The following is a 27,105-nucleotide window of genomic DNA, read 5'->3' as shown; positions in this document are numbered from 1 at the left end:
GTGCCCTGAGAGCTCTGCCAGGTTTCTTCATCTGCTTCATCCACTTCAATCGAGTCCCCATCCCTGGAGGGATTTAAAAACTGTGTGGATGTGGCACTTGGGGACGTGGGTTAGTGGTGGCCTTGGCAGTGCTGGGGAAGGGTTGGACTCTATGGTCTCAGAGGGCTTTTCCATCCTAAAGGATTCTGTGATTCCGTGATCCTGTGAGTTTGGGATTCCCATTAAGGCAGAACCAGCACGATGGGTCCCTGTGTCTGTCACCAAGGCAGAGGCTCGTGCTGCCCCCAGCACGGTGGCAGCCCGGGCTGCCCTGGGCCCGCGGGCCGTGCCGGGCGGGCGCTCACCCTGTGCCCACAGATCGCCTCCCTGCTCAAGGACCACGAGCGCATCCAGGCCAGCCAGAGCAGCGCGCCCAGCGACGATGACAGTGACATCAAGAAGATCAAGAAGGTGGGTGGTGGTGAGGGCTGCGCTCGGAGGGTCCCAGCAGGCACAGCAAACGTGCTCCATGGGGGGCTGGCAGAGGTGTCTGAGCAGGTGCCTCTGCCAGCAGGGTTTTTTGGAGGAAAATGTTCTTCCCAGCTGGGAGCCCATCTGTTGGTGGGGCACTCCCGGTGTTCTCTGGATGCATGAGGCGTTTCCTCTTGTGCTGGCTCCTGCACTGCCTCTGACATCTCCCCCTCCCGTGGCCGTGGTCACAGCTTTTATTTTGGCAAAGGCAAAGCCACCACCCCAGCAGCATTCCCACAGGGAGCGATGGACTGACCCAGGCACCTGCTGTCCCATGCAGGGGATGAGGGGTCAAACCCCGTGCGAGGGCCAGAGGCAGTTGCTGCACATGGGGCCTGGGGTACTGGGCACAGGGCAGGACATACTGTGGGTGCCCAGTTACATGAGAAAGGGTCAGAAAGTTTTCTGGGTGCATCTCTGCATGTTTGGGTGCCCAGACACGTGCTGGCTCTGGGGGGGTTTGGTGCCCCAGTTCACCGGGCAACTGGGGGTTCTGGGTAGGGCTGAGCTCCTGGCAGGACAGGAGCTGGCATTGTGGCTGTGTCTGGGAGGTCAGGAATTAAATGGGATCTTTGCTTCTTGTAGGAGTCCTGCATCCATTCCTGGAGAGGGGAAAAGGGAAAAGGGGACATTTGTCTGCAATAAGAAAGTGCATTTTTAATTGTGGAATCACGGAGTGGTTTGAGTGGGAAGGGACCTTAAAGATAATCTCCTTCCAAACCCCTGCCATGGGCAGGGACACCTTCCATTAGCCCAGGTTGCTCCAAGCCCTGTCCAACCTGGCCTTGGACACTTCCAGGGATGGGGCAGCCACAGCTTCTCTGGGTAACCTGTGCCAGAGATTTAAATGAGTTATAGTTGGATTCCCAGCCTGGAGGGTTCAGAGCAGCACCAGGAGGAGGCACAAGAACACTGACTTTAACGTGGAGCCAGGGAACCTCCTGGCTGCCCCATGCCGAGTGGGGGTCCCTGCCTGGCCCCCAGCCCTGTCCATAACTCCCAGCCACTGCTCCCTCAGGTGCAGAGCTTCCTGCGGGGCTGGCTGTGCCGGAGGAAGTGGAAAACCATCATCCAGGACTACATCAGGTCCCCACACGCCGACAGCATGCGCAAGAGGAACCAGGTGGTGTTCAGCATGCTGGAGGCCGAGGCCGAGTACGTCCAGCAGCTCCACATCCTCGTCAACAACTTCCTGCGGCCCCTGCGGATGGCTGCCAGCTCCAAGAAGCCGCCCATCACGCACGACGACGTCAGCAGCATTTTCCTCAACAGGTGAGCTCCATCCTGGGCTCCAGGAGCTCTGCGGCATCTCAGGAGCTCCAGGCACCCGCTGCCCTCCTTGGGCACTGGGGCACTCGTGCTGGGTGGTCCCCAGGAGCCTGCAGGGACCCTCTGCACCCTGTTGTGCAGCCCCTCGCAGCCGGCCTGAGGGCTGCCCTGCTCCCCTGGGCTGGGGCTTTTGTCTAAATCCTCGTTATTTGCTGCTTGTTCATCTGTCTGTTCTTGTTTTGGCTCAGTCCTGTCTCGGTTCCTCTTTCAGCGAAACGATCATGTTTTTGCACCAAATCTTTTACCAAGGCCTGAAGGCGCGGATCTCCAGCTGGCCCACGCTGGTGCTGGGTGAGTGCCACTGCCTCCTCCTCCTCTTCCTCCTCCTGCAACACAACAGGCATTTGCCAATCAGCAGGAAAACACATTGCACAGCATGTTGTTGCTTGGTCATGTCGGTCACAGAGTAAAAAATCCCAGAGCACCCCAATTCCTGCATTCCTGGTTCTGCCAGGTGGTGGGATGAAGGGCTGGATGCCTCACAGGGAGGCTGGTGCTGGAGAGCATCTCTGTGTCCCATTAGACCCTCTTTAAACCCAAACTGGGCTGAGCTGGGTGTGATGCAAGGAGCGGGAGACCCGGGGGGTGCTCTGGGGGTGCTCTGGGGGGCTGGGGGGCTGTGCTGAGGCCTGGAGCATCCCACCCACCTCCCCCTGCTCTGCTCTCAGCTGACCTGTTCGACATCCTGCTGCCCATGCTGAACATCTACCAGGAGTTCGTGCGGAACCACCAGTACAGCCTGCAGATCCTGGCCCACTGCAAGCAGAACCGCGACTTCGACAAGCTGCTCAAGCACTACGAGGCCAAGCCTGACTGTGAGGAGAGGACCCTGGAGACCTTCCTCACCTACCCCATGTTCCAGGTGACTGCTGGCGCTGGGTTCCCCCCCAGGGATGCCCAGGGGAATAGGATGAACAGTGCAAACCCCATCCCCACAGCTGGTATTGCATGGTGGGGAGGCAAAGCCTGGATGAAAATGCCCTGGGCATGGACCCTGATGGTCCCAATTTCTCCTGGGCTATCACTGGTGCTGTGGAAGGATGCTGTGCGAAGCTGCTCCCGGGTTGCCCCACACCTTTGGGACAGGGACAGGGGAGAGCAGGGTCCTGGGCACAGCCCCATGCCATTCCCTTCTTTATTCAGCTTTGGCACAAGGAGCTTTGAAGCTTTAACCTCCTAGCCCAGTGTCCCCAGCCATGGTGTCCTCAGTGGCACTGGGAGCAGTCCAGGGCAGGCCCCTCTGACCCCCCACTCTGCCCCCTGTGCTGCAGATCCCCCGGTACATCCTGACCCTGCACGAGCTGCTGGCTCACACCCCCCACGAGCACGTGGAGAGGAACAGCCTGGATTATGCCAAATCCAAGCTGGAAGAGCTGTCCAGGTGAGAGCTGCCGCTGCCGTGCCCTGCCCTCCTGCCCTGGCTGGGTGGATACTCCCGTAATTCCCTCGGTATATCTTTTGTTTTGGTCTTACCTGGTGCAGTCCCACCACGTGACACTTACTTGAGTCCAAAGGGATCCACTGGAAAACTCGTGCAGATCCTATCCCAGCTCCAATTTTCTCCTCTCCCTCCTTCAGGATAATGCACGATGAAGTGAGCGAGACTGAAAATATTCGGAAAAACCTGGCGATAGAGAGGATGATCATCGAGGGGTGCGAGATCCTTCTGGACACCAGCCAGACCTTCGTCAGACAAGGTCTGTGTCAGCACCAGTGTCCCTCCCCTCTGCAGTAACAGGAGCCCCACGTCCCTGTCCCTGTCCCTCTGTGTGCTGTGGTGGGCTATGAAATTTAAAAACATAGCTCAATTCTGAGTTTTCTCTGCCCTGAAGTGCCTCACGTTCAGGCAGTTTTGGCACTCTCAGGCAGTTCTGGTGCTGCATTTTTCTGCATCAAGGCTTAGAAGGTGCGTTTTGGCTGTTACTGATTCCCCTGCCAGGGAAGCTGCTCGGTCCTGGCAGAGCACCCTGTGGTGTGGGTGCAGGGGTGGGCTGGGGGCCGTGCTGGTGCCCACCCCCATGCTGGGCCCCATGACCGGGGGCCGGTCCCAGCCCGTGCTCGGGGGTGTCCCGCTCCTGCCCCCGGGCCGTGCCCGCAGCGCTGACGGGAGCGGCCCCTCCACAGGGTCCCTCATCCAGGTGCCCATGTCGGAGAAGGGGAAGATCACGCGGGGCCGGCTGGGCTCCCTGTCCCTGCGCAAGGAGGGCGAGCGCCAGTGCTTCCTCTTCTCCAAGCACCTCATCATCTGCACCCGCGGCTCCGGGGGAAAGCTGCACCTCACCAAGGTGAGGGGGCTGCGGGAACCCCGGGAAGGGGCTGGTGCTGCTGCTGCTCCCTGGGCATGGGGAGGGGGCAGAGGGTGCCTGGCTGATGTCTGAGCTGGCCGGGCTCTTGGTGACACTGGGGTCCAGGGACTGCCTTGCCCTTCCCTGGGGCAGCCCTGGGGGTGCCAGGCTGGGAGTGGGGGGCACCCAGACTTACTTCACATGGTCCTTGTTAGAGCTGAGTCACAGGAGAGATGAGAAACTACAGGATCCTGATAAAAGAATTTACCCTGATCTGCAGCAGAAACCTTGAGAATCTATTCTGGGAGAAACTGGAGTTAGAGCCTGGGCTGTCCATATTGCTCCCGGCTCCTCTGGCTGCTCCCAGGGCTCCTGTGTTTATTTGGGGAAGTTTGGCAGTTAATTGAGCAAGAATCTTACAGAAATTGCTCATTACTGGCATTAAATTATCAGTTTGAAGAATTACAGTCCGTGGCAAAGAGCTGATAATTACAACAACAGACTTTGGGAAAATTAAATTTAAAGCTTCTATTAAATAATTTATAAACAAATTAGTTGATCAGTTCAAGGGAAAACCAGCTTTTTCCCCAATGAAAGCAGGCACTGTGCTGGGCACGGGCTGTGTGTGCCCACCTCCACCCCAGGCTGTGTGTGCCCTCCCAGGGGCATCTACCTGTCCCCATCCCTGGGGTGGGGAATGAGGATGGGGGAACCCCCACCCCCCTGAACCTCGACTCCTGCCCCTGGGTGGGGGCTGCGATGGGGTTCTGGGTCTGGGGGTTCCCCCAGTGCTGCAGGGGGTCCCCCTGCTGACCCCCCTCCCGCCCCCAGAACGGTGTGATCTCGCTCATCGACTGCACGCTGGTGGAGGAGCCCGAGAGCACCGACGAGGACGGTAGGTCACCCTGAGGTCACCCTGGAGGTCACCCTGAGGTCACCCTGAGGTCACCCTGGAGGTCACCCTGAGGTCACCCTGAGGTCACCCTGGAGGTCACCCTGGAAGTCACTCTGGGGATGTGCCCGGGGCCCTGCTCACCCCACTGGTGGGCGTGGGGAGGGAGTTTGGGCTTGTGCATCTCCCAGGGGGGGCTGAGCAGACAGACATCCCCACAGGCGAGGTCACAACTGCCCCAGGACCCCCTTTGCTGAGGTCACTGGCACAGCTGGTGCCACCAGCACAGCAGTGTCTCTTGCCACCCCCTGTCAGTGATTTTGGGTTTGGCAGTGTGGTCACCCCATGGGGGGGGCTGGGGAGGTGACAGGGGTGCTTCCCCAGCTGGAGACAGGTGCCAGGGGTTGTGACTGGGGATGGTGGCAGCGTGGGCAGCACTGCCGGTGTCCCATCAGGGGTCTGGGGTCCTCCTGCATGTTCCCACCATCTGTCCACCTGACATAAACCAGAGCTGGAGCAAACTCAGATGCCAGTAGACTCAGTGAAGACATGACTGAGGTTTAATTAGGTTAATTATTTACTGTGAACCAAGCAGACACCCACTGACACAGATCCAACTGTCCTGGGGTAGCCAACAACCTGCAAAACCCCAAATAAACTCTCCTTAAAACCTGACTAAAGCCCATGTGGGAGGAGAGGGGGTGGGAAAGCCTTTCCCAATCACTGTATGTGAATTTTTCTGTTCCAAAGCCAAAACATCAGGACAAGACATCGACCACCTTGACTTCAAAATCGTGGTGGAGCCAAAAGATTCCTCATCTTTCACAGTCATCCTTGTGGCCTCATCCAGGCAGGAGAAGGCTGCATGGACCAGTGACATCAGCCAGGTAGGGGCCAGCAGGGAGGGTTGTTGGGGTGTGGAGTCCTCAGGGTGAGGAGCTGCCATGGGATCCCTGCTTGGCTGATCCCTGCTGAGCTGATCCCTGAGCCCTGCTTGGCTGATCCCTGCTGTGCTGCAGTGTCACTTTGGGCACACAGATTAATGCCTGAGCTTTGCTGGGTGGCCATGCCCTGGGGCCAGGTTTGCACCCCAGGAGCTTTCCTGACACTGTTGGGGTGTTGGGACCTGCCACGAGCTGGGGTCTTGCTCAGGTGAAGGACTGAGCCCTGGGCACCCACCCAGGGAGAGCAGAGGGGCTCCTGAGGGCTGACTGGGCACCCAGAGCCTGGCCATTACCCTTGTGGTGTCTGGTGGCTGGAGGAGGAGGAAGAAGGGGTGGGAGGAGGAAGGTGACACAGCCACAGCAGGGTCTGTCCCATCAGAGCTCTCCTGCAAATCTCAATCTGAGCTGTGTGTTCCTCCTCTGACTCCAACACATGGTACAATTTCCACCTGCTTTATGCAAATGACCCTGAAGATATTTCTTCCAGGTGGGAGAAAAAGCAGAGTTCCTGGTTCAGTAGGGAACCAGGGCCCCTCACAGGGAGGTGGTGGCTCCCAGCCCAGTCCTGCTCGCACAGGGGTCCCTGCAGGGACCTGCCTCTCTCTGGGTCTGCCCCTGAGAGCGTCCGGTCATGCAGGCTGTGGGGAGCTTCATTCCAGCTTCATTCCTGGGAGCAGGACCTGGCAGCCCTGGCAATGGCTTTGTGACTGCTGGCACACCTGGAGCCAGGCTGGGTCCATCTGGGAGAGCTGAAGGACAGCTCTGGGTGACGCTCCCCCTGAACAGGGAGGCAGGACCGTGGCCACGCAGCCCTGTCCTCAGGAAGAAGCTCCTGCCCTTCCCAGCAGTGCAGCCCCAGCCCCACTCTCCTGTTGGACATGGGAGATGCAGTGAGCAGGGACATGTCTGGTCTGGATAAGGCCAACCTCCAGCTTTTCCCACACCACCCACCTCTGTCTCTTCCAGTGCGTGGACAACATCCGCTGCAACGGCCTGATGATGAACGCCTTCGAGGAGAACTCCAAGGTCACCGTGCCCCAGATGATCAAGTGAGTGCACACAGGGCCAGGACACAGCTCCAGTGGCAGCTGGAGTGGTCAGGAGCCCTGGGACCCCTGCAGCCTCCCCGTGTGCTCCACGGGCTGTCTCCAATGTGGTGATCAGGAACGTTAAATAGCTGTGGAGGGGTTTGTGTGGGATGTGCTCGGGGAGGTGAGAATGTCAAAGGGGAGAGCTTAGGGAAAAATAATAGTAGTAAAGAAGGGTGAAAGCACCAGAAGAGAGGGGTGTGGGGGCTGCTGTCCCTGTGGGTGCTGGGGTGCAGGGGCTGCCCTGGTCTGTGATGGGATGTGTTGGCATGAGTTGGGCTGGTTCTTGCCGGTGGGATGGGGCAGTGCGGGGTGTCTTCCTGCCACGTCAGCCACCCTCGCTGCTGCCAGGCCTGGGAAGGGGCTTGGTTTGTGTGTGTCTTGGAACAGTCCATCCACATCCCTGTGCCTGCTGAGCACTCTGCAGCATTTCCACCCTTTCTGGTGTGTGGGTTTCCAGATTGTCCCCTGGGAGCATTCCTGCCCGTGTTTTCTATGGGGACACCCTGTATGAACAAGGCTCCTTCCTGTGCCCATTTCTGTGGTCTCTTGGTTTCGTTCCGGGCTGGAACCACAGATATCTTGTTTCTCTGCAGGTCTGATGCCAGCTTGTATTGTGATGATGTTGACATTAGGTTCAGTAAAACGATGAATTCCTGCAAGGTCCTGCAGATCCGCTATGCCAGCGTGGAGCGGCTGCTGGAGAGGCTGACGGACCTGCGCTTCCTGAGCATCGACTTCCTCAACACCTTCCTGCATTCCTACCGCGTCTTCACCACCGCCCTCGTCGTCCTTGACAAGCTCATCACCATCTACAAGAAGCCCATCAGTGCCATCCCGGCTCGGTGAGGCCGTGGGGCATCGCTGCGGAGCTGCCCTGGCACCCGGCCCGTGCCCGCAGGGGTGTGGGGTCTGTGCAGGGGCTGCCCCCGCTCCGCGTCCCCTCTCTGTCCCCGGTCAGTCTCTGCACACCCCAGCCCTGGCCCTGGTGCTGCCCCAGGATCTGTCCTGTCCCTGAAGGAGCAGTGGGGTCTGGGGGGACTGTGGCATTGCTCCATCCCCTGTCTGCATTCTCTGTGCCCCAGACCTGCCCAGCCCTGGTGCCACCCTGGGGCTGTGTCACCTGCTCCGTGAGCTGTGATGCCCCCACACTGGGGAAGGAGATGAACCCAAGCTCTGTGGGTGTCCCCCGTCCCAGGAGGGCCATGTGGGGTGGCGAGGGGCTCATGCCAGCTCTGCTGTACCTGGGGGGATGCCCCCGGGCCCCAGTGCCACAGCGGGGGATCCCCACGGGCTCCTGGGCAGGGGAGGTGCCAGCTCAGCCTCTCCCTGTCTCTCCTCCAAGGTCCCTGGAGCTCCTGTTTGCAAACAGCCAGAACAACAAGCTGCTGTACGGGGAGCCCCCCAAGTCCCCCAGAGCCAACCGCAAGTTCTCGTCGCCGCCCCCGCTGTCCATCACCAAGACCTCGTCCCCCAGCCGCCGCAGGAAGCTGTCCCTCAACATCCCCATCATCACGGGGGGGAAGGCGCTGGACCTGGCGGCGCTGAGCTGCTCCTCCAACGGCTATGCCAGCATGTACTCCTCCGTGGCCCCCTTCAGCAAGACCACCCTGGACATCAACAAACTCTACGTGTCCAGTAGCTATCCCAATAAAATCCCGGATGAAGGAGAAGTGGCCTCGGAAAAGCAAGAGGAGTCACTGCCGGGCAAGCAAAGTGAGTCCCTGTGGGTGTGAGGGTGGGGGGCTCCTGCCCAGGGTGGCCAGTTTGGGTGCATGCACAGAGAGCTCCTGCCTCCTGAAAACTCACTAATTTGTAATAACAAAACAAAAAACCCACCCCAAACCCCCTAACTTCAAAGAAAAAACCCATCCCAAAAAATCCCAGAGTAACCGCGGGACTCTGTACCTTTCTCATATGTGTTGGCTGCATCCCCAGCTGGAATGGGTCAGACTTCAGGAAAACCTGGAAGAGCTAAAATGTGGCTGCATTTGTGTCCAGCGGGTGGTAAAGGGGTTCCCTGTTCCTCCCAGGCTCAGAGGTGTCTGTCAGGGAAGAGTCAGACACAGATCCCAATCACAGTGATGAAGCCGAAGCTGAAACTTCCCCAACGAAATCTCCGACAACTCCCAAGTCCATCAAGTGCAAAAATTCATCAGGTAACAGGGGAGCCAAGGCCTGTTCTGACCCGAGGGGTGCCCGTGCGTCGGGGGGCTGGTGCGTGGGGGAGCCTCTCTGGGCAGCAGCGGTGCCCGCAGTGCTGTTGGATTTCTCCTCCCCCAGAGTTCTCGCTGTTTTCCTACAACAACGGCGTGGTCATGACATCCTGCCGGGACCTGGACAGCACCCGCAGCGCCCTGTCTGCCACCTCCGCCTTCGCCATCGCCACGGCGGGGGCCAACGAGGGGACCCCCACCAAGGAGAAGTACCGCAGGATGTCCCTGGCCAGTGCAGGTACCTGCCCCCCGAGGCAGCAGGAACACATTTTTGGGATACTCATTTCCAGGCTCTCAGTTGGGTTTCCCACCAGGAGCTCCCTGGCCAGGAGCAGCCCCGTTGGGGGAGCCCAGAGCCCCCCCAGCCCAGTGCCCGCCCGCTCCGGGCCGTGTCCCAGGTGCCTGGGCACGGAGCTGCCCAAGGGACGTGCAGGGTACGGGCACCTCAACCATCACACCCGTGGGCAGGCGGCCCCAGCTGTCCTGCTGCTCCCTGACACGGAGCAGCTCGGGGTGCTCGGGAAGGGAGGATGCTCCTCCTGGCAGCCCTCCAGCAGCCCTGAGTCATTCCCGAGGGCCCTGCGCTGTGCTGAGGGGCTGCTGGCAGTTTCAGGCTTCCCCACGGACCAGCGGAACGGGGACAAGGAGTTTGTGATCCGGAGAGCGGCCACCAACCGTGTCCTCAACGTGCTGCGGCACTGGGTCTCCAAACACTCGCAGGTGGGCAGCAGGGCCTCCCTCTCTCCCTCCTTCCCTCCCTCTCTCCCTCCTCACCTCCCTCTCTCCCTCCTTCCCACAAGTGGAAATTCGGCTGCATGCCGGGTGGCTCAGCCAGGCTCCAGCTGGGAAGGCAACTGGCATTTCTGTTTTCATGGAGCAAAGGAGTGGCCGTGGGCAGGAGTGGGGAGCTGGGAGCCTCAGCGGGGGGCCGGGCATTGGGTCCCAGTCTGCACAGTCAGGGTGCAGAGCAGGGGAGCTGGATCTGCCATTGCCCCCAGCTGGGCCGGGGAGAAGGGGAGTCTCTGGGTTTGGTGCCTGTTGGGGGGCTAAGGCTGGGGTCAGGGTTCAGGCACTGGGTGCTTTCCCTGCTGTCACTGTCCCTCCCTGCACTGGTGACTGGGGGCACTGGCAGTGGTGCTGTACTGGTTCTCACTGGGAAGCCCCCTGACTCTCCCAGGCTGGGTGATGCTGATGCAATGGTACAAAGCGAGCCCAGTGCCTTCCTGGCCAGTTCCCATTTGCTGGGATTTTGCCAGGAAGAGGCAGCCCCTGCCCACAGCCAGTGTCACTCCCAGCACATTAACACTGTGGCTGTGCTGGCCTTGGCAGGACTTCGAGACCAACGAGGAGCTGAAGTTCCGGGTGATTGGCTTCCTGGAGGAGGTCATCCATGACCCTGAGCTCCTGACCCAGGAGAGGAAAGCAGCTGCCAACATCATAAGGTGAAGGGCTGTGGGCGGGAGGTGGCTCTTCCTGGACCCTGTGCCAGGTTCTTGTTATTCCTGCTCTCACCTGGGATCACAGCAGGCACGAGGGCGCTAGGAGGGGCTGTGTCAGGGGCTTGGGACGTGCCAGGGAGGAGGAGGAGGAGGAGGATGGGTGGTGCTGGCTGCATCCAGCCATTGGGAGGTGTGACCGCCTGTCGTGTGTGGCTGAGGTGTGATGCTGAACCCCGTGAGCACATGGCCCTTCCTGCTGTCGGGTCCTGGGATGGCACCGTGGCTCCCATGGCCAGGGACCCTGGGCTCCTGCCATGAGCAGGGCAGTTCTGACCACCCAGTGCTAGAGCCAGGGCACCATGTCCTGCTGCAGGGCTGACACACACCATGATCCTTGTGGGTCCCTTCCAGCTCGGAATGTTCTGTGACTCTGTGACAGAAGGGGCCATGTGGCCTCGGTTAAGGAGTCTTTTCTTTTTTAAAATGGGACTCAGACGGTTCTTACAAAGCACATGCCGAGTGTTTTGTCCCTGCAAACCCCCAGAGCTGTGCTGCACCACTGGAGCTGTGCATCTGGTGCTTTCCCAGCCAGAGTAACACTGTCTGTTCCTGCCATAGGACCTTGACACAGGAGGATCCAGGAGACAACCAGATAACCCTGGAGGAGGTTGTGCATATGGTAAATACCCTCCCTTTCCTTCCTCCCTCCCTGTGCTCATGGTGGTGGAAGGGGAACAGATAAAAGATCCTGGTGCTCCAGGACACCCAAGGAGAGATGGAGTCTCCAAGCCCAATGTCTGGGGCTGCAGCTGCAAAGTAGGGAAAGATTTTCTGGGGAGGGGCCAGCTGTGAGCACAGCTGGATCTGTTACAGGCAGAGGCAACACTAACCAGCTCACTGGCATGTTAGTCCTCCTGCAGTCAGCAGGATGGCTGGAAAGGGCACAGAGACACCTGCCTGCTGCGGGCAGTGCCTGCCCAAGGGACACAGGAAAGCCCCAGGGTTCCCACTGTGTCCTCTGCATCCCCAAACCTGCTCCAGACCCAAGGGACAGGCACTGGCTCAGTCGGCATCAGCATTGCTCCCCTAGGAGCAGAGCCCTGGGAATGTGCATGGATTGAAAACCTTCTTGGTGGCTGCAGAGCACTCACTGCCTTCCTGCATTGCAAAGAAAACAAAGTCTGTTCCCAGAAAAACCCAAGAGCCACTTGAAACCTGCCTGGTGCAGCTGAAACACCCGAGATTCTGACCCTTGGCTCTGCCAATGGCTCTGGGGGGGATTAGTCCCTCCTGGGGTTTGCTTGAGCTGTTGCCTGTAACTGCAGATGCTGGAAACTTCCTTTGAAGAGAAGACAAACCTGGAGGGTTTTGCTCTGCCCCTCAGGCTGAGCAGCAGCGACTTGCGGTCAAAGGCACAGTGGGGACACGGGGGCACCCTGGGTTTTGGGGTGCACACTGGGGTGAGGGGGCTGCAGGTTCCCTGGCCCCTCCTCGTGAGCCTGGGGTGTGCATCATGCTGACCCTTGGCTGGTGCCCCCCGAGGTGCCCAGAGCCCCCCTGCACTGCACAGGGTGCTGCCGAATGCCACCAGTGCCACCTGCCCACGCTGGGCTCTGCTGGGGTGTGCCTGCAGCCTGCCCCCCCAGCCTTCCCCCCCAGCCTTCCCCCCCAGCCTGCCCCCAGCCTTCCCCCCCAGCCTGCCCCCAGCCTGCCCCCAGCCTGCCCCCAGCCTGCCCCCCAGCCTTCCCCCCGGCCTGCCCCCAGCCTGCCCCCCAGCCTGCCCCCCAGCCTGCCCCCCCAGCCTGCCCCCAGCCTGCCCCCCCAGCCTGCCCCCCAGCCTGCCCCCCAGCCTGCCCCCCAGCCTGCCCCCCCAGTCTGCCCCCACTCTGCCCCCCAGCCTGCCCCCAGCCTTCCCCCCAGCCTGCCCCCCAGCCTTCCCCCCCAGCCTTCCCCCCCAGCCTTCCCCCCCAGCCTTCCCCCCCAGCCTGCCCCCCAGCCTGCCCCCCTGCAGCCTCTCCAGAGGGGCTCAGCTGGTGTTTGCTCCCCGGAGCTTTCGCAACCCCCTTCCCACAGTCGGGAGGGATTGTGCAATGGGCTGTTGAGGAGGGGTGAGTGTTGATCTTGGGGGCTTGTTTTGTGTTGTCAGGGCTGTTTGGAGTTTATTTGGCCAGGAGGTTGGTGGGGTTGGTTTGTTCCGGCTCTTTAGTGGCTGATCCTTTTCCAGAAGCCGGAGGGAGATGGAAATGTTATGGGGAATGTTGCTGGCCTTGTTCCAGCTGTTTGTGGAGTGACTGTGGAGTTTGTTGGGTGCTGGACTGAGCCATGTGTCCAGGACCAGCTCTAAATGATATCTTTTGATTGGTGCAGGTCTGGGCTGCAGGCTCCCGCTGTCACCCTGGGTGGCTCATGGGGGGGGTCTTGCCCGTGACCCTCATTGTTCCTCTGTCCCGCAGGCCGAGGGGGTCAAAGCAGAACCATTTGAAAACCACTCGGCCCTGGAAATTGCGGAACAGCTGACACTGCTGGATCACCTGATCTTCAAGAAGATCCCTTACGAGTGAGTGATCCCTGTGGGTCAGGAAGAGCTGCTCTGGTCACCCAGGGTCCCACAGCCAGTCTGGCTGGCTAACCCCAGAGGGTGCAAAGCCTTCCCAGGTTTTGCCAGTTGAGTCCTGATCCTGTGGCTTCTCTGCCAGTGTCCCCAAGGTGACCAGCTCAGGGAGACCTTCCCATGTCCATCAAACTTTCAGCTGTATCCATGTGGTCCCTCCCAGCAGCGTGGGGGGCAAAGGTCCTAGGATCTCCATCCTGTGAGGGTGCAGTGGAGCTTGCAGGGCTTGGGCATCCCATAAAAATGGGAAATAGAATTTGATCTAAACACTGTCATTTGCAGAGAGTTCTTCGGGCAAGGCTGGATGAAGCTGGAGAAGAATGAGAGGACTCCGTACATCATGAAGAACACAAAACACTTCAATGATGTAAGGGCAGCTGCAGTGGGGTGGAGGGATGGCCGGTGGGGAGGCAGCATAGCCCACCTGCCCCAGGGCCTGGGGTGTGCGAGGTTTACCTGCCCCCACAGACGTTACCTTTCTCAGGGCTCCACTGCAGGTGGTGCGTCTCCCGGCGCAGTTGCTCCTTCTGGGACTGCTGCTGTCAGGGAAATCTTTTAAAAAGTGCTGCGAGGCTGGAGGGCACAGAGCTGTGTCCAGGGTCATCCTAATGCTCGGGCCGGCCCCGTGTCTCCCCAAGGTCAGTAACCTGATCGCGTCGGAGATCATCCGGAACGAGGAGATCAACGCGCGGGTGAGCGCCATCGAGAAGTGGGTGGCGGTGGCCGACATCTGCCGCTGCCTGCACAACTACAACGCCGTGCTGGAGATCACCTCCTCCCTCAACCGCAGTGCCATCTTCCGCCTCAAGAAAACCTGGCTCAAGGTCTCCAAGCAGGTGGGCACGGGGTGACCCCTCCTGGGGAGGTGGGGGGTTTGGTGGGGTGGGTGGGATGGTGTTGGGGTGGCACAAGTCATGGGCATCGAAAAAGAGTTAGAAAAGGAAGGAAGGTTTTTTAGGTCTTTTCCAGGAGGGACATGCTGTGCAAGCAGCTCAGACCCTGCCTTGCTATTGGGTTTATCCATGGAGTCACAGAATTGTTTGGGTTGGAAAAGCCCTCTGAGGTCATCAAGTCCAACCATTCCCCCAGCACTGCCAAGGCCACCACTAACCCATGTCCCCAGGTGCCACATCCAGGTGTCTGTTAAATCCCCCCAGGGATAGTGACTCCACCAGTGCCCTGGGCAGTCTGTGCCAGGGCTGGACAACCCTTTCTGTGAAGAAATTTTCCCAATTTCCAACCTGAACCTCCCCTGGCACAACTTCTTTGCTCTTGTCCCATCGCTTGTTACCTATGAGATGAGATCAGCCCCACCCTGCAGGTCGGATGTGCAGTTAAACCTTTCCCAGAGAGCCCCTGTGCCTGTACACACGCACAAACATCCTTTAACTGGTTGTCTGGGCTCCTCAGACCAGTTCTGGATGAACAGGATGAATTCCTGTTTGAGGTACCTGGTACAGGAATAGCTGGTACCTGCCCAGGGGCTGGACAGAGCCCAGGGCTGCCCAGTCAGCATTGCTGTGGGTTCCTCTCAGCCAGGAACAGTCACTTTGCCTATAAAATAATAAACCTATGAATGAAACAGGCGCTGGCAAGGGCAGAGGTGGGAGCAAGGGGAGGAAGTGAGTGCACAGCCTGACTTCAATATTACTGGAGGAGCTTTGCTTTCAGGTGCTCACTTGGCTCCTCTGGGTATCACCAGGAGCCAGGTGTGACAGCCAGGGCACAGTTGTACCTGTGAGGGAGTAGGAACAGCTGGATGGGGGACGTGCCATGGGCAGGGCAGGCTGGGAGTGATCCTGTGGCTCCACAGGCTTTACCCCCTCCCTGGCTGCAGGGATGGGGGGATATTCCAGGGCCTCTCCGAGCGGCACTTTGGGTTTCTTGCAGACGAAGGCTCTGATCGATAAGCTGCAGAAGCTGGTGTCGTCAGAGGGCAGGTTCAAGAACCTGAGGGAGGCCCTGAAAAAGTGAGTGAATAGTGATTCTCCTCCTGCCAGCCCAGGGTCCATGGTGTGGGGGGACCTGCATCCCACCTGCCCCCCCCGTAGCTGGGGCTCTGCTCACAGGAGCATTGCAGAGCCTGCACTAAAGCATGTCCTGTTGAGCCGGCACAGTGGCTGGCAAAGTGGTTCCCAGGAGTGAGCTGCTCCTTTGAGCAGCAGTGTGGAAAAATGGGAGTAAAAGGGACTGCAAAGGGCAAATCACTGCCAGCCACCAGGGAACATTTTTCCCCATCACTATCATAGAATCATGGAATTATGGAATGGTTTGGGTTGGGAGGGACCTTAAAATTGCAGCTCCCTGACATGGGCAGGGACACCTTCCACTAGGACAGGTTGCCCGGGGAAGCTTCCAAAAGTCTTCCCAACCCCCTGTCGAAGCTGCTCACAGCTCACCTTCTGCATCCCATGGCTTTGTGAGGGGCATGGCTGCAGGTCCTGCTTGTCCTGCTCAGCCAGCAGGGGTGAGGCCCAGGAGACCAGCAGCCTTCCTGGAGAGAGCCTTCCCGTATTAGAGAGACTCTGCTGACTCTGAGTCCTTCCCCTCCAAAGCCCCTGGGTAAGGCAGTTTTCTCCCTCATTTCTTTCTGGTCTGCCCCCGAAGTTGTGACCCTCCGTGTGTCCCTTACCTGGGCATGTACCTGACCGACCTGGCGTTCATCGAGGAGGGGACCCCGAACTACACCGAGGACGGCCTGGTGAACTTCTCCAAAATGAGGATGGTGAGTCCCCAGCCCTGCTGGCGTGGGTGTGCAGGGCCAGCCAGGGGTGATGTGGCTGTGGCCAGGTCTGTGTCCCCTCAGCTGTCACCTGCACAGCACCAGGCAGCCACATGTGTCCCCTGCGCACACCTTGGGTTGTTCCTGGTGTCTGGAAGAGAAAAAAAGGCCCTTTGCATCGTGCTGTTCTGTGTGCTCTTGCCCTCCTGGGTGCTGGGACGGTGCCAAGGGTGATGGCTTAGCCAGGAACGCCTTCTGTGTTTCATCCCCACACAGATCTCACACATCATAAGGGAGATCCGCCAGTTCCAGCAAACCTCCTACAAGATCGAGCACCAGCCCAAGGTATGGCCCTGTCCCTGGAGCCATGTGCTCCCTCTGCTCCTCGTCTCCTTCTCCCATCACAGTGTCTAAGCCTGCAGTTCCTGGCAGCTCCATGCTGGAGCGATGGCTGTGCCCGGCTGGAGGCTGTCGGCAGCGGGGCAGGGGATGGAGGGTGACTCTGGGTGCTCCATCAGGCTCCCCTGTGCCCCCCTGGCTGCTGCCAGGAGGAGTTGCCAAGGCACTGACAGCGTGACCGATGGCCAGAGTGCTACAGGGCTGCACCCTGCACATGCTGAGAAACAGCTGTTTAGGAGCAGCACCCCTCCCTACAGAGCAGAGTGTGTTCCACCGCCCCCACAGCCAGGGCCAGGTGGCCTCTGCCTCATGGTGGCCCCCAGTATGTGATGAGCTGAAAGGTCTCGGCCGCCCTCACACTTCCTCTGCCGCAGCACCGCGGAGCCGCCCCGGAAGCGGGCTGGGTGCTGGGGGTTTCCACTTTCTCCAAAACCAGCAAATCCTCCTGAAACCCTCCCAGGTGGTCAGGCTGGGCCAAACCACCCTCCAGTGACACTGGTGTCCATGTGCGGTGGCAGGAGCAGCTCGAGTCCCTCTGGATCACAGCCCCTGGCTGGGCTGGGGAGCCACGGGCTCTGATTTGAGCCCCTGGCAGCATCAGCTCTGCCCTCTGCACAGTTGGTACCTGCCCAGGGCTGGGCTCACGCTGCAGCCTTTCCCAACTAGGCACCCCAGGTATTCCCTGCCTCCTCCCAGCCTCTCCTCCTCAGGAGGAAGACCAGTGTCTGTGAAAGCAGCCTGTTGCCCCAAAATCCTGTCTGAAAGCAGCCAAGCTGAGCACAGCAGGGAGGGGCAGTGCTGGTGGTGCCGTGCATGGCCACACATCACCCTGTCTCCCTGTGGAGGTGGGATTCAGCTGTATGGAAGCTCCTAGATGCTTTTGTGGGTGTTGGGATGAAGCCCCATCTCTGCTGCTGACGCTTCTCAAGGAAAGACTCTGCTGCTGGCTGCTCCTCACACTGGACAGCTCTGAACCCACACACAGCACCTTGCCTCCATTTGGGCTGTGCCTCTCTTCACTATCAGCTACTAACAGGGCCAAAAAGCAATTTGGGAAAATGCTGCCAGGAAATGGGAGCAGATGGAGCAGAGGTCCTGCCACGTCAGCAGCATTCCTGCAGCAGGAACGTGGCTCCCCACTTACACGGGCTGTCAGTTACCAGGGTGTGGGTGCCCCACTTATCAGGGGTGTGGCTGCCTCAGTTACCAGGGTTTGTGGTCTCCCAGCCCGTTAATGGCCCCACTCCTTTCCCAGGTGACGCAGTACCTGCTGGACCAGTCGTTTGTGATGGACGAGGAAACCCTTTATGAAGCTTCTCTGCGAATAGAGCCCAAACTGCCTTCCTGAGCGCGGGGGCCGCTCGTGTACACTCGCTATACCATACTGTACATACCCGTTGTTCCGTTGGACGCCCTGGAGTGACTCCCAAATCTGTGCTTCTCCGAGCAATCCGCCCCCATCCCAGGCCGCACTAGACCTCGCGTAGGATTTCCCGCACTGGTTAAGGTTTCACGCATTGACACTTCGCTGGAGTCCCGGGTTCTTTTCAATGATGTTATTTTTGTCATTTGTTCCTCCTGAGGGGGCTGGCGGTTGGGCAGGTGAGCCCTGTGTCCCTGTGGGGCAGGTGAGTCCCTGTGTTCCCACAGGGCTCTGGGGCAGCACGGACCACCTCTCGCTTGGATGGCGCCAGCAGTGACATCCCACAGCAAACTCTGTAAGGCGGGAGAAGGGAACACATTAAAGGTTGTCCCTCGGTGTGAGCTGCCCTCTCTGTGTGTGCCACCCCCACGCTGGCCGGGCATGGGGGGCCCTGGCTGCTGTCCCGGTCCCTCCGAAGTCAGGAAGATGGAAGCGTCCCCTTGCCTCTCCTCGCTGCATCCAGCTCCTGTTGATATGCTGTAGATCCGTACCCTTGTGCCCACTCTGAGTACCATGACGTAGAGTTAGAGATGACGAGTGTTTTTATTACATCTACTGTAATCCTGGCTAACCACCCGCTAGCAGGATATAGTAATGTAGTGCTTATTCTGTGAATAGTACCTGGGTTTTTTACATTGTACAGTCCCTGACACGGTTCCCCGGCAGTGGCAGGCATGCTCCACTCACACAACACTTGCTGTAAGCAATACCTCGTGGTATGGGAATTCTCTTTCAAGCCCTAAAACTATTTCAACTTACAGCTTGTTTGGGAAAAAAAATATTTCCATTTTTTTTGTAAAAATATATGTTTCCTGATTACCTCTTGCTAATAAATCTATTCTATCTCAGGGTGAACCCGGGTTTGTGATGGTTTTACGGGCGGGATAACGCCGGACCCGCCGCGCGGGCCCCGCCCCGTCCCCTCCCCGCCCGCCCCTGTCCCGCCCGTCCGGCAGCGGCTGCGCCCGGCTCGGCTCCGCTCGGCTCGGCGCGGCTCGGCTCCGCTCGGCTCCATCCCTTCCCGGCCCGGCCATGCTCTGGCCCGTGCTGCTGATGGCGGCGGCGCTCATGGCGCCCTCGGCCGTGCTCGCGGCTCCCGCCGCCGGGGCGCCCACGGCCGAAGGTACCGGGGCGGCGGGAGGGGCGGCGGGGGCTGGGGCTCGGGCTCGGGCTCGGGCTGGGGCTCGGGCTCGGGCTCGGCCCCGCGGGGGCCGTGCCGGGCGGTGCCGCCGCTGACGCCGCGTTCTCTCCGGCAGAGGAGCAGCTCTTCAAGGCCTGGATGCAGCAGGTGAGGCCCCGCGGCCGCTGCGGGAGGGCCGGGCCGGGCCGGGCCGGGCCGGGCGGGCCGCGGGGCTCTGACGCGCGGTGCCCCCGCAGTTCGGCCGCCGGTACAGCCCGGACGAGTACCCGCGCAGGCTGCGCATCTTCGTGGACAACAAGCGGCTCATCGACGAGCACAACGCCGGCAACCACAGCTACCAAAGTACGAGCCCCGGCCCCCGCCCCGCCCGGCCCGCTCCGAGCGCGGGGCCCCGCTGAGCGAAGCGTCCCCTTCTCCCCTTTCTCCCCTTTCCAGTGGGCCTGAACCAGTTCTCGGATATGACCAACGAAGAGTTTCAAAAGATGTACCTGTGGAGGGAGCCCCAGGTAACTGGCGGGAGCGCGGGTGGGCAGTGAAGGAAGGGGTGCAGCTGGACCCCGTGAGTGGGTGTTTTGCACCGAGCGACACCCACTCGTGGGCCAGCGCCTATCCCCGTACTGCCCCTGCTCAGCCACTAGCACCCATCCCCCTGCAATCCACTTTGCTGTGCCACTGATGCCTTAAAATCACTACGTTTTAGTACAGCTTGTTAGTACTTTTAGCCTGCTAGTACCTTTGTGCAAGATTTCTAAAAATGCTGTTTAACGCTCTTTGTTAAGAATTTCAACAGACAAGGGATTTTAATGAGGCGAAGAGCCCTTATCTGTAAAAATGTACTGAGAAAGAGACATAACATCTGATATAAGTAGTCAAAGCTACTCAAGAGCCTTGGAACCATTCCAAAAGGGTCAGAGGAGATGAGGACGAAGAAGATGAAGAGAAGAAATGGTCTTTTTGGGACCACCCACTCAAATTCGGGAGGCGTGTCAGGAGTGTGGTGAGGGTGGTGTTATGGGAGGGACAGTTTTGGAAGTGAATATAACAGATGAGGTAATGTCCAAATATTGTAATTAGAATGATAGCATAAAGTTGTAAAAGCCTGTGCAATCAGGGTGTGCAAAATATTTTTTTGTGCACCATCCATCCCACAATAAAGAAGTGCTTTTTGCCTTTTAATACTCAAAAATAGTCCAGAGAATTATTTCTCCAATTTTAGGCATCACCACCGGGGTAAGAGTGAGGTGGCTCCCTGCAGTCCCCACCCTCAAGAATTTCAGCTGCCTCAGCCCGGGCTCCAGCCGAGCTGTTGTCACTTCTGTTGCCAGCTCCCTGAGCAGCCGGGGCACTGCAGGCAGTGGTGTGGGCTGGCCCAGGGCTCCTGGCTGCAGTGGCTGCCCACCAGCCCCCCACCCTGGGGAGAGCAGCTGTCCTGGGCCACTGTCCCCCAGCCCGCTGGCTCAGCACAGCCCTCCCGCCTCCCTTGCAGAACTGCTCAGCCACCAAGGGGAGCTTCGTGCGCAGCTCGGGGCCGCGTCCCGACTCCATCGACTGGAGGAAGAAGGGAAATTTTGTGACGCCCGTGAAGAACCAGGTGAAGAGCGTGTGTCGTGGGTGCCGTGCCCGGAGGGGGGCTGTGGGCGGCGGGCAGGGCTCGGTGCCGGGGGAGCGGTGCTGGGCTGCATGTGCCGCAGGGGAGCTCCCCCAGAGCCCTCCGTGCCCGGGGCAGGGGAGGCCGTGGGGCCCTGGGCAGGAGCTGAGCAGAAGGCCAAGCCCAGCTGCCGGGAGGGGTGGAAGCTCTGCGCTGCTGCCGTGCCCCTGTGCCCTGGCCCTGGTGTTTCAGGGAGGCTGGTGACCCTGTGGCACATGCTGGAGCAGTTCCTGTCCCGTTCCAAACACAGGGGCCCTGCGGGAGCTGCTGGACCTTTTCCACCACGGGCTGTTTGGAGTCTGCTATTGCCATTGCCACTGGAAAGCTGCTGTCTCTGGTAAGAGGTTTTCCTTTCCTGCGCACTGACCAAGCCCTGCCCTTGGTTACCTGCTGGGGCTGTGCATGGGGCCAGGCTGGGACAGCCGTCAGCTGCCTGTTCCCAGTCCGGCTGTGCATGGCTGTGGCTGTGACAGCCCCCCTGCCCACAGACCCCTCACAGACCCCTTGCAGCCCCCCCAGCCTGCAGACCCCTTGCAGCTCTGTGTGAGCCCAGCAGCACTGCTGGGGAGATGTAGGGCAGTGTGGCTGGGAGCTCTGTGTGCCCGAGGATGTGCCTGTCATTGTCCCCTCTCTGAGTGTCCCACTGCCCCAGGCTTTGGCAGAGCCCTTTTTCGAGTAGGACAAAGCTGGAGGGGCTGGAGGCTGCTGGGAGCCATGGGGAAAGGAGCTCTGCCTGGCCCTGCCAGGCAGCTGGAGCTTCTCACTGCAAGCAGCATGTTGAGAAACTGTTGATTTTCAACTCCCAGAGGATTTATATTCCTGAAAAACAAGAAGGGCGGTAGCCACTTACATGACTTATCAGAATAGCTGAGGGTTGGGTGTGTTAAAAACAAACATGACCTTTGAAAGAAATCTTAGCCAGTGCCTCTGAGTGGGGGATGGATTCCCAGCAGGCACAATGACAAATTCATCTGGCAGCCTGACCATCCTGGGCTGCCAGCTCCAGGTATCCCTCGTCCCCCTCCCTGGGACTTGGAGCCATTTCCAGGTGGTTCCTTGTGGGTGAACAGCCAGATGCATGAGTAAACCAGTGCTGTGGTTGGGGCACAGCTGGGTGCATGGATGAACCAGTGCTGTGGTTGGGGCACAGCTGGGTGCATGGATGAACCAGTGCTGTGGTTGGGGCACAGCTGGGTGCATGGATGAACCAGTGCTGTGGTTGGGGCACAGCTGGGTGCATGGATGAACCAGTGCTGTGGTTGGGGCACAGCTGGGTGCATGGATGAACCAGTGCTGTGGTTGGGGCACAGCTGGGTGCATGGATGAACCAGTGCTGTGGTTGGGGCACAGCTGGGTGCATGGATGAACCAGTGCTGTGGTTGGGGCACAGCTGGGTGCATGGATGAACCAGTGCTGTGGTTGGGGCACAGCTGGGTGCATGGATGAACCAGTGCTGTGGTTGGGGCACAGCTGGGTGCATGGATGAACCAGTGCTGTGGTTGGGGCACAGCTGGGTGCATGGATGAACCAGTGCTGTGGTTGGGGCACAGCTGGGTGCATGGATGAACCAGTGCTCGTCAGTTCCTGCTGTGCAGTTGCATTTTGTGTCACATGTTCCGAGCGCAGGCGTTGGACAGTCACTGACCCAAAACTCTTCTCCACAGGCGGAGCAGCAGTTGGTTGATTGTGCCCAGGCCTTTAACAACCATGGCTGCAGTGGGTAAGTCAGAGAAGGTCATAAAGAACAGAAATTACAGTTCTGTGATTGACAGCCTTCCTCAAGATCTTCCTTCCAGATCTTGGGATGGTTTTTGTCTTCCCTTGGCTGTGACATGTTGGGGAAACAGTTTTGGGTTTGGTTGCCTATTTTAATTTAGCCCTCCCTAGAGGTTCGGAGGTTCCCTAAAACTCCAGCATTTCCCAACCTCTGTTGTTCCTTTTTTGTTAGTTTTCTTCTGAGACATGTTTTTCTCAAGTCTCCTGAGGCAGCAGCCACGGACAGGGCTCTGGGAGAGCAAGGGGACTTTTGGCTGTTCTGCCCCGGGTCACACGCGTCTCACGTGCTGTGAGGAATCTGCAGAAACCTCAGCTTCCCCTTTGGGAAGTTCCTCCTGGTGTTGCTAGAGAAATCAGAGAATAGAGCTTTCTGACAACTTCTGTTTTCTGTGAAATAAGTGGTCCCAGAGGACTGAGCAAAGCCACTCGGTGCTTTTTATTTTTATCATGCTCTCTTTTCTTCCCTCCTGAGATGTGCTCCTGGAAGGTGGCCAGGGAAGGGAGCAGCTGCTTGTTGGGAATGTGTGTCCCTCATCCTCCCCCAGCCAGGCTGGGCAGAGGGCACTGAAAACCACCTTTCAGCATGTGAGGCTGGTGCTGTGTGGTCCAGGTTAGCCTTACGTCATCAAGGCTCCTGATTTCTCCCCTAGGGATCTGGCACCCAGAGAAGGAGGTCTGACCATGCCAGACAGTGTGGTGGGCTAGGCCTGGAATCTCAGGCAGGGAGATGCTGCAGGAATAGACAGGAGTTTGTGCCTTTAGAGGCTCTGGGATAGACGCTGTCCTTGCCTCTCCCTTGGCTGGTGGGAATGGTCTGCAGGACTGCAGGCTTTGCTCTGCAGAAGCCACAGCACTACCATCTTAATTAATTGTTACCATCCTAGTTCATCGTTACCATCCTAATTAGCTGTTACCATCCTAACTGACTGTCTGGCTGTGTTGTCTTGCAGGGGCCTGCCAAGCCAAGCCTTCGAGTACATCCTGTACAACAAAGGGCTCATGGGGGAGGACAGTTATCCGTACCGGGCCAAGGTATTCCCAGCACAGCCCAGGCTGTTGTGGCAGCAGCAGAGCAGGGCCTGGCCCAGGCTCCAACAGCTCCTCTCTGTCCCCACAGAACGGCACCTGCAAGTTCCAGCCAGAGAAGGCCATTGCCTTTGTCAAGGACGTTATCAATATCACGCAGGTGAGGCCCCAGGGGCCACGTTTCCAAACTTCCAGGGCTGTGCCAAGATGCTGGGAGGCCTCAGGGTGTGCCAGGCTTCCCAGTGAGCTGCAGCCTGGGTGCTCTTGGGAAAGAGTGAGCTGGCCTGCACTGCTGTTTGAAGGTGGCACCGGGGAAGTGCTGGAGCCGAAATACAGGCAGGGGGTCCCTGCTTGCCTCCTGCAGCAGGGGCAGCTCCAGGCTGTGGGAAGGTCCTGTTCTTGTCTTGCAATGCAGCACTTGATTCCTTGTCTGCACACAGGAAGCCAGGGTTATCCATCCCCCCGTGCCTTGGCTGCTGGGCCCAGATCCAGACTGGCCCCAGCACAGCCAGGAGCTGATGGATGCCCCTGGATCCTCTCCTGCAGTACGATGAGGATGGCATGGTGGAAGCTGTGGGGAAGCACAACCCGGTGAGCTTTGCCTTCGAGGTGACAAGTAACTTCATGCACTACCGGAAAGGAGTGTATTCCAAGTGAGTGTGTGAACCTGGCAGGTGGGGGTGAGGGGAGGGTGCAAGGCTGGAATCATGCACATCCCCGTTTCTCCTCATGGATGCAGGAACACTGCACTGCATTCTCACACTTCCTCTTAAACAGAAAATACAAAAAGTGGGTAAATGGAGCCTTGATATGCTGATTTCCCAGGGGAATGGGAGCAGGGAACAGGCTGCTTGCTAGGAACCAGTCCAGCCTGGAGACCAGAGTATGCTGGAATGAAGGTCAGCGAGTCAGGGAGCTCAGGAGACCCTCAGGGAGCTCAGCACAGGGCTGATGGGACCTGTAAGAGGGCTAATCTTGTGTCTGAGCTGGGATGGTGGCAGGGTCAGCCCAGCTGTGGCAGCAGAACACGTCTGGTTTCCTAGGGTAAGGCCAAACCAAAGTGGGTTTTCCATGGGATTGGGGTGACTCCTCTTGTGCCAGAGCTCAGAGGGGCCAAGCTGGGAAGCGTGGCTGCCTTCAGGCTGCCCTACACCTGAGGTGAGTGGTGTGGTGCCCTCACACTGCCCTACAGCTGAGCTGGCACCTCTGCAGGTTGTTTTTAGGCAGGGTCCTGCGTCGCTGCTCTGCAGGGCAGGTCCCACAGCACTTCACCCCAATCCTGTCAGCTGTAAATCTGAGTTGGGGATTATTGATCTTTTCCTGTGCTGCAGTTTAAAAATGTTTAAAAATAGGTGCTCTAGAGGTGGGAGTGTGTACCCTGTGCTGTCCTACTTCATACCACAGGCAGCAGCTTTCAGCAAGTGCAGTTTAAAAGCTGGAAATTCAGGGGAAACATGAGGAAGTCTGTGTGTTTAGACTGTGGAGCTTGCTGTTCCTGTGCAAAACATGGAACAGTGCCCCCGAAGTTCAGGGCAGCACAAACCACTACTGGGAGGCACTAAGAGCTGCTGGTTTCCACTGGAAAAATTCCTTTGCTTAATGTTTTCACTGTAGCTCATCCTAGTGATATGTTAGAGTTGATGTTAATTGTGAGCAAGAGCCAGGAGCTCAGATCAAAGGTCCGTGGATTCCCTGACTCCAGATGTAGGCAGTAATAATTTCAGAGTGGGAAAACAGAGCAGTGTCTCCTTTCCTTGGCTTCTCTCCCTACTCTCCACAGCTGGAATTTCAGAGTACCCCACAGTTCTGTTTGCAGAGTGCAGTCAAGACTGCTGGCTAATCCCTGATGAGTTGCAGGCTGGATTTCCTGTAACACATCTGTGTTGTTTGCTTGCAGCCCACGCTGTGAGCACACCCCTGACAAGGTGAACCACGCCGTGCTCGCCGTGGGCTATGGGGAGGAGAACGGGACTCCCTACTGGATCGTGAAGAACTCCTGGGGCCGGCTGTGGGGCATGGAGGGGTAAGGGGCTCCCAGTGCCACCAGGCCCACCATGGCCTCCCTGTACCTGGAGAAAGGACAGTGCTGGGATTCCACCCGCCCTCAGCCCCAGGTTGCTCTTACGCTCTCCAGCTGAAATTTGGCAGCTGGGAAGACACGGGGGGAATTATCACAGCCTGGGCAGTGACACAGCTCACAAACCCAGTCCTGGGGCGACTGCTCAGAGCAGATCCTTGGCCCAGTGGAGCTGCCATGGTCCCTGGGGGCTTGGCAGTGCCTGCAGAACCACTGGTTCACCTGGGTCTTCTCTTGTGGTCACACGGCCAGGGAGGAACAGGTTGAGCCAGGAGGGAGTTCTCACTGCAGCTCCACAAATATTTCCAGCTGCAGGTGAAATTCTTGAGAGTCAGGTGCTAAGTGCTAGTTCGTGGTGTAAGGGAACAGGGAATGGCAGTGCCTGGAGAGCTGCCATTCCAGCAGTTCCAGCCCTGTCACACGGATCTGCTCCTTGGGTTGGCATGAGGAAGGGGCTGGCACACAGAGAGAGCAGTCTTCACAGAATCCCAAACTGGTCTGGGGGGGAGGGACCCTGAAGTTCCATGCGTGCCTCCATCGGCAGGGACACCTCCCACCAGCCCAGGTTGCTCCAAGCCCCATCCAACCTGGCCTTGGACACTTCCAGGGATCCAGGGGCAGCCACAGCTTCTCTGGGCAGCCTGTGCCAGGGCCTCCCCACCCTCACCTGCTGTGCTGGCTCTGCCAGAGGAGGGAACACTCACTCACACCCATTTCTTTCTCTTTTTAGGTATTTCCTTATCGAACGAGGCAAGAACATGTGTGGTCTCGCAGCTTGTGCCTCTTACCCCGTTCCTCAGGTGTAGGAGGGAGCACAGGCTGGGGACGGGGGGAGCAGGACAGGAGTGGCTGATCACGTTCCAATTTCTGAGTGCTGAAGTGACAAAAGGGAGAACAAGGTGCAACACCTGTCAGCTGAAAGGCGTTCCCTGCAGGCAGGTTCCTCGGCTTGCACACACCCTGTGCAGCAGGAAAACTGTGCCTCCTCAGCCAGAGACACGTGAGCTCCTGTGCCCTGCTAGATTCCCTCCTCCTGCTCCCGGCCCAGGTGTGCCCGGCTGTGCTTCCATCTACCTGGGGGGTCAGAAGGGGGATGCTGGGGAACCACGGAGTTACCTGACTTCAGACAAAGCTCCCCCCCTCCTTCAGGCAGCTTTTTCACAATCACCAAGCGTAAATTTTAGGGATTTTTAATTTTTCTTTGAAGGCAATTTCTCCCCTAAAGAAGCATGAGTGCTGTGATTTGTACATTTTTATCTATTTTCACGGGACGTCTTTAGTATTTTTTTGTATTAAAAAGTAGGGTATTTTAATGCAAATAGAGAAGAAACGGGTGATATTGTATTACGAATAAACGAAGCAAGAAGCTCGGTGCTAATTAGAAACAGGCCCTGGGGAGCGAAGCCGATGTCCGCAGGGGCACGTCTGTGTTATTTCACGCTGAAATCTGTCGCTGACAATAATAAAGCTGCCTCGTCCCGGGAGCGCTGTGCTGTGAGCTGCGTGCGGGCTCCGTGGTGCAGGGAGAGGGTCTGAAGGGCTCCGTCCTTCCGGCATGGCTCCTGCGCGCCCCCAGCGC

General features: G+C 58.6%; 2 protein-coding genes across 4 annotated transcripts in view; both read left to right on the top strand.

Annotated features, from left to right (window-relative positions):
• Positions 1–18,713, top strand: part of RASGRF1 (Ras protein specific guanine nucleotide releasing factor 1) — a 32,468-nt gene extending 13,755 nt beyond the window's left edge. The window contains exons 4-27 of one of the 3 annotated variants that reach the window (XM_064669359.1): positions 358–450; positions 1,529–1,782; positions 2,051–2,130; positions 2,508–2,701; positions 3,111–3,220; positions 3,418–3,536; positions 3,964–4,124; positions 4,956–5,019; positions 5,767–5,903; positions 6,927–7,009; positions 7,684–7,893; positions 8,394–8,764; positions 9,082–9,207; positions 9,332–9,502; positions 9,872–9,984; positions 10,594–10,706; positions 11,322–11,382; positions 13,157–13,260; positions 13,597–13,681; positions 13,953–14,150; positions 15,205–15,284; positions 15,922–16,039; positions 16,313–16,381; positions 17,691–18,713. In XM_064669359.1, the coding sequence (XP_064525429.1) occupies positions 358–450; positions 1,529–1,782; positions 2,051–2,130; positions 2,508–2,701; positions 3,111–3,220; positions 3,418–3,536; positions 3,964–4,124; positions 4,956–5,019; positions 5,767–5,903; positions 6,927–7,009; positions 7,684–7,893; positions 8,394–8,764; positions 9,082–9,207; positions 9,332–9,502; positions 9,872–9,984; positions 10,594–10,706; positions 11,322–11,382; positions 13,157–13,260; positions 13,597–13,681; positions 13,953–14,150; positions 15,205–15,284; positions 15,922–16,039; positions 16,313–16,381; positions 17,691–17,783 (3,207 nt within the window). In that variant the 3' untranslated portion in view covers positions 17,784–18,713. Of the gene's footprint in view, positions 1–357; positions 451–1,528; positions 1,783–2,050; positions 2,131–2,507; positions 2,702–3,110; positions 3,221–3,417; positions 3,537–3,963; positions 4,125–4,955; positions 5,020–5,766; positions 5,904–6,926; positions 7,010–7,644; positions 7,894–8,393; positions 8,765–9,081; positions 9,208–9,331; positions 9,503–9,871; positions 9,985–10,593; positions 10,707–11,321; positions 11,383–13,156; positions 13,261–13,596; positions 13,682–13,952; positions 14,151–15,204; positions 15,285–15,921; positions 16,040–16,312; positions 16,382–17,690 lie in introns of all 3 variants that reach the window. The other 2 variants (XM_064669357.1, XM_064669356.1) reach the window with 2 other exon arrangements.
• A 70-nt stretch (positions 18,714–18,783) lies between these two features.
• On the top strand, positions 18,784–27,010 carry CTSH (cathepsin H). Its single transcript, XM_064669368.1, has 12 exons — positions 18,784–18,981; positions 19,115–19,146; positions 19,236–19,341; positions 19,435–19,505; positions 20,486–20,590; positions 20,898–20,984; positions 22,312–22,367; positions 23,374–23,455; positions 23,541–23,609; positions 23,996–24,102; positions 25,347–25,472; positions 26,257–27,010. The coding sequence occupies exons 1-12, from the start codon at positions 18,891–18,893 to the stop codon at positions 26,330–26,332; spliced, it is 1,008 nt and encodes a 335-aa protein (XP_064525438.1). The 5' UTR covers positions 18,784–18,890; the 3' UTR covers positions 26,333–27,010.
• Positions 27,011–27,105: the final 95 nt, after the last annotated feature.

The sequence above is a fragment of the Pseudopipra pipra genome, chromosome 12 (assembly GCF_036250125.1).
Source record: "Pseudopipra pipra isolate bDixPip1 chromosome 12, bDixPip1.hap1, whole genome shotgun sequence".
Taxonomy (NCBI): Eukaryota; Metazoa; Chordata; class Aves; order Passeriformes; family Pipridae; genus Pseudopipra; species Pseudopipra pipra.
Note: the sequence above shows the minus strand (reverse complement) of the source record. Positions and strands in the feature narration are given on the sequence as shown.

Bases quoted from the DNA above. Each gene is read 5' to 3' on its own strand.
- CTSH (XM_064669368.1), top strand. From the start codon at position 18,891: ATGCTCTGGCCCGTGCTGCTGATGGCGGCGGCGCTCATGGCGCCCTCG. The intron at 19,506-20,485 runs GTAACTGGCGGG...CCTCCCTTGCAG, and splicing joins ACCTGTGGAGGGAGCCCCAG to AACTGCTCAGCCACCAAGGG. The intron at 22,368-23,373 runs GTAAGTCAGAGA...GTTGTCTTGCAG, and splicing joins AACAACCATGGCTGCAGTGG to GGGCCTGCCAAGCCAAGCCT.